The sequence below is a fragment of the Caretta caretta genome, chromosome 7 (genome assembly GCF_965140235.1).
Source record: "Caretta caretta isolate rCarCar2 chromosome 7, rCarCar1.hap1, whole genome shotgun sequence".
NCBI lineage: Eukaryota > Metazoa > Chordata > Testudines > Cheloniidae > Caretta > Caretta caretta.
The window spans coordinates 43420490-43436506 of record NC_134212.1 but is presented as its reverse complement, the minus strand read 5'-3'; the positions used below and the strand labels follow the sequence as shown (position 1 = coordinate 43436506).

Sequence of the window (16017 nt, the reverse complement as noted above, 5' to 3'; positions counted from 1 at the left end):
ATGATTTTAACCTATTGGTTACATGGTACATTTGAAGTTAAATGAGTACTTTGGGTCTTGACACCTATTTTATATTTTTGTCTAGAATTTTCAGTCCCTCATACTCATTGCTTTTCTGTATTTTGTTACAATGAAGCCTCATTTTACATAGAGAATGGTACACCTCAAGGAGATAGAGCAAGAAACAAAAAGTTAAACTAAAATCCCACATTTACACATTCTATAGCCTTTGGGATTAGCCTAAAAGCAAAAACAGGAATCCCCTCTACATTTAAATCTATCACCGTATCTGCACAACCTAGATGACAAACATATCTTTCCTTTTCAACAAATGTGATCAAAGCTAAAAAGGATAGTTTACGTTGTTGTGTTAATTTGCAATCGCGCCAGTAGAGGAGAAGCTGCTTTTTGGTCACTCGCAAAATTAATCAAAAAATAGTTTCATTGCTAAATTCTTTCACAAAGTTTGGCTTGAAAAAAACTTCCAAAATAACTAATTGAATAGCAAACAGGTCAGTGATTTGAGAAAATTTTCATTAACACAAGGATTAACAAAGCATAAACTGTCAAACTACTTAACCAGAAGAATCATTGAATAGTGCAGTATTTTTCAGATGTGGTGCAATACACCAGCCAACTTAATATCATTCCATACCTGGGACATAGCTGGGGTGCTCCCTCAATATTAGTCCTCTCGGAGGCAGTTTTTCCCTTGGATCAGCTCCTATTACTCTCTGCAGCAGCCTGATTTTTCCTCTACTTATATAGACCATTAACATGAAGTCATTAGCTGGGTCATTTTCCCAAACCAGATCCCAGAATGATTCCGGTTGACACAGGCTGCTGTTTTGAAAGGTTTATTCTTAGCGATGACTGGGGTTTGTAGAATTTACTGACCTGCCTGGCTGGAGCTGGGATGAAGCTCAGAACTGACAAGAGGAGACAGCTGCAGTAGTGAAACTGAGCGGATGGAAGTTCAGGCCACTCTACTATAACAAATAGTTCTTCCAGGGGAACCTGCGGAGGCTCTATTTATAACTTTAAAAGGCAATGCTTTGTTAAAGACTCTTTTCTGACTCTGAATGCTTCTGATGGGAAGGCTGACAAAAATGTGGAGGGGATTTGGTTTCTTACTCTCCCAGTGTTACCATATTGTGCTACAAAACCTACAGTCAAGAGTATCAGAGTAGCAGCCGTGTAAGTCTGTATTTGCAAAAAGAAAAGGAGGACTTGTGGCACCTTAGAGAGCATAACCTTTCGTGAGCTACATTTCACTTCATCCGATGAATGCATCCGATGAAGTGAGCTGTAGCTCACGAAAGCTTATGCTCAAATAAATTTGTTAGTCTCTAAGGTGCCACAAGTCCTCCTTTTCTTTTTACGAATCAGGAGTATGACAACCTCCAATGGCAAATAACCTTACTTTTCTGCATAGGTCTCAGCCCATATATTTTCTCTTTGTTATTGTTGCATTTCAAATACTTGATATAATTTGATCATTAGAATTCTTCCAATGCCAAAACTTGATTTCCTTGATGTTCCTTTGCTCTTAAGACTGCTAGTGTTTTCTCTTTAGAAGGAATTAAAAAAAATTAGAGTCCTCACAAGTCAAGAGAATGGGAAGTTAAGTGTTAAGTAAGAAAGATAAATTAGAAAGCAGGCTAGGTAACTATTTTTGTACTTAGTCAGCAATCACAAACTCTTTCTTTTAAAAAGATGTCCCTAATTTTTCAGTGAAGAATTTTTATTTATAGGTTATAGCAAAAATAATTTCAAATTGGGTTCTAATTCTGGTTAGAATTGTATTGTATTATATTTATACTAAAGTTACTTTTTTCATCCTGAATATAATTTATTTAACCTCTGTGTTTGGATCAGCTGCAGGCAAGAAACACCCAAAACCTCCAACCGGCAATTTTAAAATAGATATTTACTGGAATACTAATAGCTTTAGTTGAGGACAACTTCATTGTGTGTCTTTTCTCAAGCTTTGTTCATATATTGTTTAGTGAACGACAAGCATAGGCAGTAGAACTAATGATAAAAACATTATCCCAATCTACTATAATCATCAAGATGTGGCCAATCACCACTTTCCCTGCCATTTGTAGTCCTCGCTCATATCCTTTGGCTGGCTTTTAGACTTAAAACTCTTCATGTCAGAGAATATGATTTATGTTAATTTTCTGCCCGGAAATAATGAATTACTGATAGATAAATGAGTGTTTATGATATTATTTCCTTTTATATATATTTTTTAAAAAATCAGTGGCTTAGTATAATAAAACCTTCCCATTCTTCCAAATCCCAAGCTTTTGCATCATTATTAGAGTCAAGTAATTCCACATTGGAAAATAAAACTAGTATCAATCCACTCGAATTTTACCGTATTAAGAAATCTGAAAACAAAATCAGGATTTTTTTTTTAAACCAACTGAGTGCATGACCTTACTGATGCAATTTATCCAAAGCAGAGTTTGAGATCACATTAAAAATGGTGATATTTTAATAATTGAAAGCAGTAACTGATCTAGTTAAGAATTCGAAACCTGCACTATGAAAGAAATTGTTTTGTTTCTGAATTTGACAAACACCTTATTTAATCTCATTAGGAATTACACTACTCAGCCCCAAACAGGAAAATCTGTGCTTATCTGCCAGTTTCCTTTTTTCAACTATTAAAATCCACAGACCAGTTACAATGGGTACTTCAGGCTGCTTCTAGCTTGAGGGAAGAACCAGTTCTGCCAGTCCCTGTCAAGAGAGTCCCTTCAGATGAGATGGCTTCCACAGCCAGGATAATTCAATTCTACTTCCTAAATTACAGGTTGTGTTAAGAAAAAGCAGCACAACAATTTCTCTTACTCCCAAGCATTGAGATAATTTTCCTTAACAAAATAAACCTGAATCTTTGGATGTCAGTTTCCGTCTCTATTCCCAATGATCTGTTTATGTGTAGGATGGCCCAGATCTGTGAACCTTCTTACTGGAAGAAAGAAAATGTTCAGATAAACAACATCATGTTCATCATGCTAAGGTCCAGAGTAGGAAGCAGGATCATCCTTTAAATATGGACATTCTAAATAAGATGAATGTTATTTATATATATCCATTTTCTGGTGGTCAGTGAGGTATTCGGAACACTTCTGCTGAAAAATGGCGTTGGCTAAGCATTGGATGACCAACATGTCTCATGTGAACTCTGGTTCACTGATGCAGGCCTGCACTGGAGTTCAGCATTCCCAACAGGCTGCACTAAGTAGTCAGTTTGTGTCTGAGCCACCCCCTCGTTTTCCTTTATGGCCATCTTCATCTTCTGTTATTCTTCTGAGATGACACCTTGTACCTAATAGGCTTCATCCTTAGCCTGGCCTATGATTGAGGTGCCTGGCACCATATATCTGTGTTTGTCATGAACCCAAGATACTCCAATCATGTCATTCTTTGTTTGACCAGGGGAATTTTCCAGGAGGAGGGATGCAAATGAGTATCCCTCTTCCTTCAAGCTAGTATTAATATCAGCATTATCCTGGAAAAGGCCCTGTGAGCACTTGTCAGATCAAATAATAGTGTTGGAGTTGAAAAAAACCCCCTACCATCCATATGTAAGTGTGCAATATGCCTGTGGAATGGTAAAAATGGGAAAGTGAAGATAAGCCTTCTTTAGGAACTTGTTCAGATGTTTCACACCGCACCCTGCTCTGTTACCAGTTCTCAAGTTAGAAAGAGGATGGGGAATGGGAAGTATTATTCTGATAAAGCGGACAGGTGGTTTCATTCATGGCCTGACATTACCATGGGTTGCTCAATATTGGGAATGGGACAAAACTAGCTGTGATTCATCCGGAGCTCCACATAGCACCCCCTCTGGGCAATGCCCAATGACATCATTTGTGACCAAAATTGAAAAAGACCTGCCCCTCCCTCTGCCACTCCAATTAGTGCTAGGCTAACTCCAGATAGGTGAAGTCAGTAGTTGCCCTCAGTTGGCTTAGTGCCAACACCCTGGATGTGGTCCAGCTACCACTTGTAAAATGGTATTCCCTCTCGTACTTTGTGGACTGTTTCATATTTCCATCTGACCTATAATTCTTTGCTACAGAATCTGGCAAGAGTCAGGATTAGCAATCTACTTCCCCAGCAGCTCTGAGCCTTAGCTTCCTATAAAATTTCCCACAAGCTGGTAACGGATTTGCCTGAGCAAATCTGTGATAAAAAGCCCCATATTATCTGCATGAAAGATGTATCCCCACTCTCTTTTTCAGGAAGAAGCCCTTAGGCAGTGAGAGGGCCCATAGTTCCAATACTACCCACCCATGTCACCACTGCTTGTGAAAGCTAGTAGAGCGTGCCAAATGCACTTCATAACTTATTTGGTTGTTGTTGCTGGGCTGATGCTGTCAGAGAGTTCTCATTCCCAAAGGAAGGGTGGAGGTGACACCTGCCCAGACATGGCTGTATGCCAAGGACTTTATAGCAAAGTGGCCACAGTTTCAGGTAAACATTTCCTCCTTAGAAATGCTGAATGCCTGACCACCAGGAAAGAGCCATGTTCACATTCAGTAGTGACACAAGGTTGAATTTTGACTGGTGCACATCACGAATGCTTTTAGCCTTATAAAATTGATGTTGACGAGGTAGATATTAGTAAATAGTAGACTAAGAGATCTCTTACTGCCTACTTGTTCTTCCAAACCTGGGCTGCTGTCCCTCTTGTCATGGATAGTTGGGCTGAGAGGAAGTGGAGTTCATGGCAATGCATGCCAACCTGCAGCACCAGCTGGGAAAAAAAACCTGGAGGTGAGAGTTTGGTACCTCAGAATGGCAGGTGGCAACAAAGTCTGGTGCTTTCCTAGTCTTCTGTATGACAGGAAATCCCCCATTCCTCTAATGCAGTGGTTCTCAACCAGGGGTTCGGGGCCCCCTGGAGGGCTGCAAGCAGGTTTCAAGGGGTCTGTCAAGCAGGGCCAGCATCAGACTCACTGGGGCCCAGGGCAGAAAGCTGAAGCCCACTGTATGGGGCTGAAGCCGAAGCCTGAGCCGCTTAGCTTCATGGGGGGCTCCCTGTGGCATGGGACCCCAAGCAATTGCCATTTGCTACTCCCTAATGCTGACCCTGGCTTTTATTTGCAGGAAATCAGTTGTTGTGGTACAGGTGGGCGGTGGAGGTTTTATAGCATGCTGGGGGGGAGGGGCTCAGAACCCCTGCTCCAGTGCAACATCTCAGCTATAACTTGTGTAGGGCAGCTGCAGCCCTCTGAAGCACAGTTCAACAATACACCAAATACTTTGCCTGAAAACGTCTATAGTCGGGTTAGATTTTTTTTTTTTTTTAAACTATTTGTTACCTGAATCTCTAACACTGATTCAGACTGCTGGCCTTCCCTCTCTATGGAGGGAGGATTTCTCCCCCCGGCTCCCATGTTTGTGTTTGTGCATGTTCAGAGGAATCAGCACAGATCTAGGGCTTAGTTTCTGCTGCACTGATATGCCCTGAGGCCCTCCATGAAGTTAAGCAGGGAACCAAACTAATTTTATTTATTTCCCCTTTGAGTGTTTGTTCCCATAATCCTGCTTCATATGGGGGGAGTGAAATTGGGATCACTCCAAAAATATTTCCAAGGGGCTAGTGATCTTGCTCTGAAAGAGGCTGGGGTTGTCGTCTTGTCTTTCCAACAGAGGTTCCTTCTGGATCTCTCAAAGAAAGTACTGGGGTTCAAGAATGGAATCCCCAGGAGCCTCTACCACTGGCAGGGGTCCCACATGGACCAGCATTTTCCCTGTAGGCTACAGCCTGAGTTATCAGTAGGCAATCCCTAGGAGGATGTTACAGAGGTGGCAGCAGCGATCAGAAGCATGATTGCTGGTACAGTTCTCGGGACTTAGGTATGACCTTTCATCTGGTGGCTGACCTTGTGGCTTCGCTCCCTTCATGGAAACGAGGCAGGGGATCTGCTTGCCTCTGGCTACTCGATTCCTGCTTGGCTCTTTGTTGGTTATTGGAGGAGGGCCAAGGTGACCCTGCCCACAGCATGCTTTGAGGGGGAACTGCACTCAGCCTGACAAGCTCCACAGGACACACAAAGGTGTGAAGCAAGAGACAGCTCTTTCCTTTTTATCTTTTGGCATTCTCTGCTGAGTTTGCTTCCTGAAGCCTGCAGGTGCATCAGCCACTGCAAACACCTCCAAGCTGGAGCCAAGGGGACAGATGGACAAATTCAGCCAAATTAGTCAGAAATTTTCAATAAGAGATTGAAATTTGCCTCCAAAAAGCTCTGGCTGAACCACTGGTCACTGTGGAGGCAAATAAAATATGACTGAAGTTCAGGAGGCAGGGCCTTCCCCTGATTCCAGTAACTGACATTTCTGTCTGAAGTCCACAGCTCTGTTACAATACATACTTTAGTGGCTGGCAGCTGGGGGGCAGAACCAGCCGTACGTCTTCACAGGGAGTATACCTAAAAATTCATTTTGATTATTTCATGACATATAACATATCTATGGGTGTGCACTCAAGGCAAAATCTGTGTAGAACACCACAGGGAACACAATTACCTTTGCACCTTGTAAGTGCAACTCTTTGAGAGAAATTTTAAATATGTATGACATTTGCACATAAAACAAAATTTGTAATCTAACATGTCTTGTCTCTCCTTGGAAAATGGATATTGAGATGTGTCAACATCCTGAAACTAATCCCAATGCAGAAGCAAAAACTAATACCAGCAGATCTGAAGTTCAGTGCTTAAACTCTAAACAACAAAATGTGTGCCAGAACAGAAGGTAATCAACATAAAGGCACACTGAATACAGCTAATAAGTACATTCATTTTTAACATAATAAGGGAGCACAGAACACATGTAAAAGTCTGTAATAAGTCAAACTTTATTGTAAACCATTATACAATGTAAGTACCCTTACATCATATACCCTTAAACTTTAATGTAACACCACTGATTAAACAATATGGTTCAAACAGAGGGCAGCAGATTTCAGTCATTGTTTGCTGACATAGGCTCTACTCCCAATTTACTTGTAAACAAATAAACCCAAAGTTCAATTTGAGACATACCCAGGCAAGACAAAAACCCAATTACAAAAAAGAGTCCCTTTTTTAAAGATAGTGTAGTTTTACTTTGTAAAACCATAGTAGTCATTTTCAGTCATTGAAATGGAGACTACATATTGTCTAAAAAAAAGTTGCACAGCTGTGCTTTAGATCTACTTTGACCTGATGTGGCTGGATTTGTTCACTTTCACTACTTTTGGTGCTGCAAAAAGCACAGCACGTTGCAGACTTGGGGGCAATAGCAGAAATTCCTTAAGATACTCAACCCTTCACTGCTAATGCTGAACATTCTTTCCCCCAACAGGCACAGCTGGAAACTGTGCATACAGTTGTTAGAAACCTCTGGAACGCTTTGCATTGTTTTAGTTAAGTTCACAACTCAACAAGTATGAGTTTTCCCTGAAGAAAAGCTATAGCACATTTTAGTCAGCAACATTAATATACAGCATTTTACCACATAAAGTAGGACAAGGGGAACTGAATGCATTAAAGCCAGAACTTTAAGACCACATATTAGATGACAACATATCACAGCGCAGATATAACCGGTTCATGTGTTGTAAGGTTGACAAGTTGTGATGAATCTTGACCTCCAATATTTCTAATTTCTGCTCAAGTATACATTTAAAAGTTAGAATCCCTTTTATTTATTTATACACAAGCTTATTTTAAACAAACAAATAATGGCATAATGACTACCTTTTATAAGTACAGTCTGAATTAAACCTATTGTGAGTTGTTTAAAGGATGGATTTGCCACAGCAGACTAACATTTGGAGGAGAATCACATATGTGCTTCCAGGACTTCAAATCATCATCATATCAACTCATTACAGAATAGTTTCTCTTAAACTGTACTGCCAAAATACTCCAACAGTGAAGCACTAGATGTTATATGTCTGAGCTTCAAAGAAAAATGTATAAACTTTAACTACTGCATGAATTCATTTTTTCAGTTAAGACTTTTGCAAACAGGGAAATAATTTAACATTTTCCTTTTCTTTTTTGAAAGGGTAATGAAAACTAATGAGCAAAAATGTAACATCTTGCTGTCACCTGGGGGAACTTTAAGAGTCTAGTATTAAAGAGAGGGACTATATCAAAATTAATGCTCAAACAACCTTTCTAATAAAAGGTATTCATTTTCCATGTTATGACTGTGGGAATGTGAAATGCTCAAGAGTCTTTGGCTAATAGAATTTCACTATGTCACAAGTCCTGTTACAAAACAATACAATATAAATCTCAACTCAGAGGTACTGAAGCACTTAAGAAAAAAAAAAGGGAAAAAAAGCATTTTTACCCTTAAAACAATCTGAAGAAAACAGCTATATGGTGCTTTATACTATCTTTACTTGGACAGTAAATATGAGGTCTGTACAAAAGAAGCTTATTTTACATGATTAAGGTCATTTGATGGTTCACAGACTAAACTTGACACTAGAAACAAAGCTCATTTTGATATTCTGCATAATTTGAACAGAGGAAGCAAAAAAATAAAGCTCATGATTTGTGTGCTGTTCAAATGATCCCTAATGACTAAAGAGGATAGGTAAGTATAATATGGTGGAATAGAGAAAGCATCATCTGTTTTATTTCATTACCTCAAATAGAACAAGGCCTAGGCAAATCCTCTCAAGCTCCTGACTAAAAATACCAAAGTTCGTGAACAGAGGAGACTAGTTCTTAATTCCCGTGGGAGTGGCAAAGCTGTAGTAGATATACTGTTCATTGAAGTGAATTGCTTAAACTACTGTACTGGAGAGGTTGAACTTGCCTGATTGTACAATACTCAGACAAGGCTTAAATCAAAAAAGATGAAACATTTACTGAAAAAGGTAAGCTAATAAATTGGGAGGCAACATTGATTAGTGACACTTCCCTACTTCACACTTCAGAGAAACTCAAATTAGGCAAGTGTCTGTTTCCCTTAGTTTCTAGATTTAGTGTAAGAAAAACATTAGCATTTAACTTATTGCAAATATTATGTTTTAACACACAGTACCAGTGATTGGGGGGGGCTCCAGCTAGCTCAAATGTCAGGTTTGGTAAAATGTCCCTTTTAGTCAGCTGGACAGATTGAGATATACAGAAGAAGTCACAGGACATTTTGTTTACCTCAATAGCTAAGCTGTAAACAAATATTTGAATAGTGAAGGTAAGCAAGGGAGCACACAGTATTTCCGAAGGCCTACCGACCCCACTTCAGCAGTATTGGTAACATACCACATTAAGACCTACTAAATATATACAAAATTTAAAAAAATCTTTAAAAAGTTCTGAGCTGTCTTCCAGTGAACTTGTTTGGTTTTTTAAGGCTTGGAACGCATCTGATGTCCAGATTTGCAACTTATTTCTGATCTTTGCCATCTTTTTGATGCATCACCTCATCCTACACAAGGCTTAATTGAATCAAAGAAAGCTGTTGGAACAGTTGGGAAATACACAAAGGAACAGGAGGTCACTGAAAACAGGTCTACAAGGGTTCAACACCAGCAGATATGTTTTCATTAACCACGGAAAGACGACACTGAAAGCCACAGACATCTTAAATGTAGTAACAGGTGCATAGTACCTCTCAGTTTTATTCCAGATAGAGAAAGGGAGAAACAAGTAGGCTTTTTTGGAGGAATTAAGGAATGTGTGCACTGGGGAAGTATGCTTTAAAGCCTTCAAATGAAGTATTGTTACTAAAGATCAGCACTACACATTTATATTTAAATGGAAAAAATCTTAAGTAAAAATGCAACCCAAAGAAAGAATTATATGTATTAAGGTAGTGCTAAGAGCTCTAATCAGATCAGCATCTCGTGTGCTAGATCCCATGTAAGAAATATAGAGAGGGAATGTTCTGCCTCCTTTGGAATAGTTGAGAGGTACAATCAGAGATTTTCAAGTTCTTATGAAACAAATATTGATGAAGTCATCCTTAGAAGTTCATTTCACAGATGAGGAAACTATCAGAAAAATGTGTTTTCTTTATCTGCTAAAGTGCATATTGCCAAATATGCAGAGAACATCTCCATTTTACAAAACACTATTCTTAAATGACGTTGCCAAAACCACACTTGGGGCTACATTTCTAGTTGACATTTGGTGGTTTCAACAGTGAAAGAAAGCTTTTCCCTTTGTGAAAACATCATTTGCCTTATCTTAATCAAGTGACAAGGACGAATGAGAACTTCACTGCAAATCTTTTGATCTTTTTCCACACAAAAAAAGGGAACAGTATCCTTTTCTCTGACAAAGAGAATCCTTAAATATAACAGTATGAAAATATAACTTAAATATAAAATAGTAAAATAGGTTAGAGGAGACTTGAAAAAAATCTTTGTTCTGCCTATTAGTTCCATAGGTACCTTGTAGGAAGTAAACATGTACTTAAAAAAATAACATTAAGTTACAGCTTGTAACCATAAAACTATTCTGCTCTAGGAATTAATATGTTGCAAATGCCAGTTTTAGTAATAAAACACACTAGTTCCACTTAGTCAACCCCGATGCCTTTTTCCAGAATGTCTTGCACTGAATCACTCAGGAACCATAAGTGAGTTGACACTGAGTAATTGTTTTTCTGTCGTCTTCTCTGAAGTGTCAGATACAAACCATTTTAGTGTCTGGTCCCTAACAATGTGGTGTTTCCACAAATGATGAAAAGACGCTCTTGCATATTTGGTCAGTGTTTCTGTAGTGCAACTGAACTGGAATGCTTCAAGCTACCTGCATCCTAATCACAGACCTGTTGTTGAGTAACTGTTAGTAGGAAAAAAGGGATGCTGTTGCAAAGTGAAAATCCACTGATCAGGAAGCTTATGTCACGAAACCTGCAAATACACAGGTCAGGAATGCATCATACAGGCAGCCCAAAGCGATGCTTTTTCTTAATAGGCTTTAAGTTAGTCAGTCTCCGTAGGTCCTCTTCAACTTCTGACTCCTCCATTTCATCATCTGCTGAAATAAGGATCTAAAAACAGAAATATAAATAGCATGTTTCAAATAAGATTCAATCTCTATTTTTCTCCTTTGAATCTATTTTAAATAATTTATTCTAGTAAGATGCCCAATTATTCAATGTTTAAGAAAAGAGGCTTTATTAAAACAGGAGAATTTTGGATTTGTTAGGTTTCATGTCACTGCCTGTCGGACGTATTACATTAGAAATAGGACTGTCGATCATCGCAGTTTACTTACATGTTTAACTCAAAAAAATTGTGATTAATTGCACTTTTAATCGCACCGTTAATCAATAGAATACCAATGTAACTTTATTAAATATTTTGGATGTTCTTCTACATTTTCAAATATATTGATTTCTATTACACAGATGACAAAGTTTGCAATACTCACTTATTTTTATTACAAATATTTGCACTATAAAAATAGAATTTTTCAATTCACCTCATACATGAACTGAAGTGCAATCTCTTTATCATGAAAGTGCAACTTACAATTTTTTTTGTTACATAACTGCACTCAAAAAACAAAACAATGTAAAACTTTAGAGCCTACAAGTCCACTCAGTCCTACCTCTTATTCAGTCAATTGCTAAGAGAAACATGTTTGTTTACATTTACGGGACATAACGCTGCCTGCTTCTTATTTACAATGTCACCTGAAAGTGAGAACATGCATTTGCATGGCACTTTTGTAACCGGCATTGCAAGGTATTTACATGCCAGATAAGCTAAACATTTGTATGCCCCTTCATGACCCTTACTTTGACAGGGTAACAAGCCTTGTAGATGGGGGGGGGGGGGGGGGAGGAAAAGAATAGAAGAGAAGTGGTAGTTGTGATATATCTTGACTTTAGTAAGGCTTTTGATACTGTTTCGCGTGACCTTCTCATAAACAAAATAGGGAAATACAACCTAGATGGAGCTACTATAAGGTGGGTGCATAACTGGCTGGAAAATTGTTCCCAGAGAATACTCATCAGTGGTTCAGTCATGCTGAAAGGGCATAAAGAGTGGGGTCTGGCAGAGATCGGTTCTAGGTCTGGTTCTGTTCAATATCTTCATCAATGATTTAGATAATGGCATAGAGAGAACACTTATAAAGTTTGCAGACAATATCAAGCTGAGAGGGGTTGCAAGGGCTTTGGAGGATAGGATTAAAATTCAAACTAATCTGGACAAACTGGAGAAATGGTCTGAAGTAAATAGGATGAAATTCAATAAGGACAAATGCAAAGTACTCCACTTAGGAAAGAACAATCAGTTGCACACATACAAAATGGGAAATGACTGCCTAGGAAGGAGTACTGCAGAAAGAGATGTGGGGGTCATAGTGGATCACAAGCTAAGTATGAGTCAACAGTGTAACGCTGTTGCAAAAAAGCAAACATCATTCTGGGATGTATTAGCAGGAGTATTGTAAGCAAGACATGAGAAGTAATTCTTCCGCTCTTCTCCGCACTGATTAGGCCTCAGCTGGAGTATTGTGTCCAATTCTGGGTACCACATTTCAGGAAAGATGTGGACAAATTGGAGAAAGTCCAGAGGAGAGCAACAAAAATGATTAACGGTCTAGCAAACATGACCTATGAGGGAAGATTGAAAAAAATTGGGTTTGTTTAGTCTGGAGAAGAGAAGACAGAGGGGACATGGTAACAGTTTTCAAGTACATAAAAGGTTGTTACAAGGAGGAGGGAGAAAAATTATTCTTAACCTCTCAGGATAGGACAAGAAACAATGGGCTTAAATTGCAGCAAGGGCGGTTTAGGTTGAATATTAGGAAAAACTTCCTAACTGTCAGAGTGGTTAAGCACTGGAATAAATTGCCTAGGGAGGCTGTGGAATCTCCATCATTGGGGATTTTTAAGAGCAGGTTAGACAAATACCTCTCAGGGATGGTCTAGATAATACTTAGTCCTGCCTTGAGTGCAGGGGACTGGACTAGATGACCTCTCGAGGTCCCTTCCAGTTCTATCATTCTATGCTTCGGCCACCATTCCAGAGGACATGCTTCCATGCTGATGACACTCGTTAAAAAAATGTGTTAATTAGATTTGTGACTGAACTCCTTGGGGGAGAATTGTATGTCTCCTGCTCTGTTTTACCCACATTCTGCCATATATTTCATGATATAGCAATCTCAGATGATGACCCAGCACATATTCATTTTAAGAACACTTTCACAGATTTGACAAAATGCAAAGAAGGTACCAATATGAGATTTCTAAAGATAGCTACAGCAGTCAACCCCAGGTTTGAGAATCTGAAGTGCCTTCCAAAATCTGAGAGGGATGAGGTATGGACCATGCTTTCAGAAGTCTTAAAAGAGCAACACTCCGCTGTGGAAACTACAGAACTGAACCACCAAAAACGAAAATCAACCTTCTGCTGGTGGTATCTGACTCAGATGATGAAAATGAACATGCGCTGATCCGCACTGCTTTGGATCATTATCAAGCAGATCCCGTCATCGGCATGGATGCATGTCCTCTGGAATGGTGGTTGAAGCATGAAGGGACATATGCATCTTTAGTACATCTTCAGGCACGTAAATATCTCGCGACACCAGCTACAACTGTGCCATGCAAACCTGTTGTCACTTTCAGATGACATTGTAAACAAGAAATGGGGGGAGCAGCATTATCTCCTGCAAATGTAAACAAACTTGTTTATTTGAGTGATTGGCTGAACAAGAAGTGATTGAGTGGACTTGTAGGCTCTAAAATTTTACATTGTTTTATTTTTGAGTGCAGTTTTTTTTGTACATAATTCTATATTTGTAAGTGCAACTTTTATGACAGATTGCACTACAGTATTTGTATTAGGTGAGTTGAAAAATACTATTTCTTTTGTTTTTTACTGTGCAAATATTTGTAATAAAAAATAATAATATAAAGTGAGCACTGTACACTTTGTATTTTGTGTGGTAATTGAAATCAATATATTTGAAAATGTAGAAAACATTCAAAAATATTTAAATAAATGGTGTTCTATTATTTTTTAATTGCTTAACAGCCCTAATTAGAAAGTAACTTTCAAACATCAAAATGCTTTTTCGTACTTCACCTTCTATGCAAGAAATAAATCAGGGTGCCCAAAATGTTTTTTAACCAAGAGCAGTTTAAGCAATTTGCCATGAACACATTTTCAGAAATTGAAGACAGCAGGCATCTTCATCTCTAATAGACATATGGGCTCATAAAGTCTACAGGTATTATCTGATCTTAAAGAAAGGTCATTTGACTGAAGAAAGCACTGAACAGTGGGACCTGTGGTACACTGGGATCCCACAAATTTTCCACTTGTGGGCAGACAGATTCTCTGACCATCTTTCAGTGACAGTTTTATCTACTAAACAAAAAAGAGTTACTACTGATAATGGATATTAAACAATAGTGACAGAAGTGCTCATATACTCAAGTAAGATGCTTGTCCTTATGCAAAGCAAAAAGTGCTTAACAAAATTTTAAGGAAGATTATCTTGAAAGCAGGGAAGTTAAAAAAATTGACTTTTTGGCCCCTTCACTTTCAGTGTAATTACTGAAAGTACTATATTCCACAGAAAAATGGAACTAGAGAGTTGTACCAGATATAGCAATGGCTCTTACACAGCTGTATGCTTCAACTGAATGGTCTTTCATCATGGTTAAGTTCTTTTAGTGGGTAGCAATCAAAAGGAACATTTCTGATCCACCTTAATTAAGCTCTTCGGATAAGGAGAGATTGAGAACAGAACTGAGAGAATGATGTTCTCACCCTATCACAGTTGTTTAAAGTCAAATCAAGGTTATTTGCAACATTGAATGGGGAAGCTGCCATGGCACTTATTTGTAGTGTATAATCCTGTACACTACTGACTAGATATGGTTTTAAAACTGCTGTAGACTCTTTAACGTCACCAACCCTCAAAAACAAACAAAACAAAAAAAAACCCAACCTGAAACTGATCTATTGTTCAAATGTGTAAGATTATCATAACAGATGAAATGTCTGTTTTAACAAATCTGAGACACCATTTTTAGATATACAATATCCTTATAAAATAGCCACATTAAAGCTGTAGTTCACTGTTAACTGAATTATCTGACACCACAGGATCTAAAAACAATCCTTTTGAAAGGTCTCGTACCCCAGGAAAAACATCAGCAGCCTTGTAAAGGGTCAATAAGAGAAGTGAATTAGCAGTCCCGATTTATTCAATGAGGTCTTACGAAAAAGGGCTCTAAGCAAATTTAGTACAAAACTAATCAAGCCTAAGATAGTATTGTAAGTCAAAGTCAAAAGGAAGGGAGTTGACTCAGGTACAGCAAGTGGTGCATCTACATACTTCTGACTCTGACTCTTCATGTGATGCTGCTCTCCTGTATCGGACTTTACTTCCATTCCTTGAATCTTGCCCCACTTCCTTTTCTTCGAGTTTAGCTTTTGTCTTCCCTTTCTTCATAAGAAAGTTATCCACCACCCAGAACATTAATGCCTGTTAACAGGGGAAAATTCACAGTTCAGGTTTTCTTTAGACCAGTATATGTGTTAGTCATTCAGTCCTTGGAATGGAGTTAGGGAATAGTTGTACTAAGTGGGATTTGGCCAAATATGGCAAAATCCTGTACAGATCCAGTCACATGATCTAACATATACCCCCTGAAACATAGCTGTCCTATTTCCTGCTCTTGCACCAATAAGAAAAAAGCTGCTGCTTAGTGGGCATTTTTTATTAGCTCTTAATCTTGACATATGGATAGTCTTGCTTGGTCTAGGGCACTTCAATAGGATGATATTTTTGGCGCTCCAAACAAATTAATGCTTTCCTAAATAAACCAAATTTAACTGGAATTTCTAACTGGTACAACAGTATCTGAATAGTACATTCAACACTGGGCATTCTGTGCACCATTCCTGTGCCCAATGGCATTGCTGATTATGGATTTTATAGATACATAAGTACATAATCACATTTTATACACACACACACACACACACACACACACACACAC

General features: G+C 38.5%; 1 protein-coding gene across 3 annotated transcripts in view; it reads right to left on the bottom strand.

Annotated features, from left to right (window-relative positions):
- The window catches only part of LOC125639873 (musculoskeletal embryonic nuclear protein 1), a 125950-nt gene that overhangs the window by 9638 nt on the left and 100295 nt on the right, over window positions 1–16017 (bottom strand). For 2 of the 3 annotated variants that reach the window (XR_007357620.2, XM_048857645.2), the window contains exon 1: window positions 656–886. Coding sequence is in view for 2 of the 3 variants with exons in the window: in XM_048857645.2 (XP_048713602.1) it covers window positions 656–664 (9 nt within the window). In the remaining variant the exon portion in view is untranslated. Of the gene's footprint in view, window positions 1–655; window positions 887–10926; window positions 11035–15350; window positions 15501–16017 lie in introns of those variants that run through there. The other variant, XM_048857646.2, reaches the window with a different exon arrangement.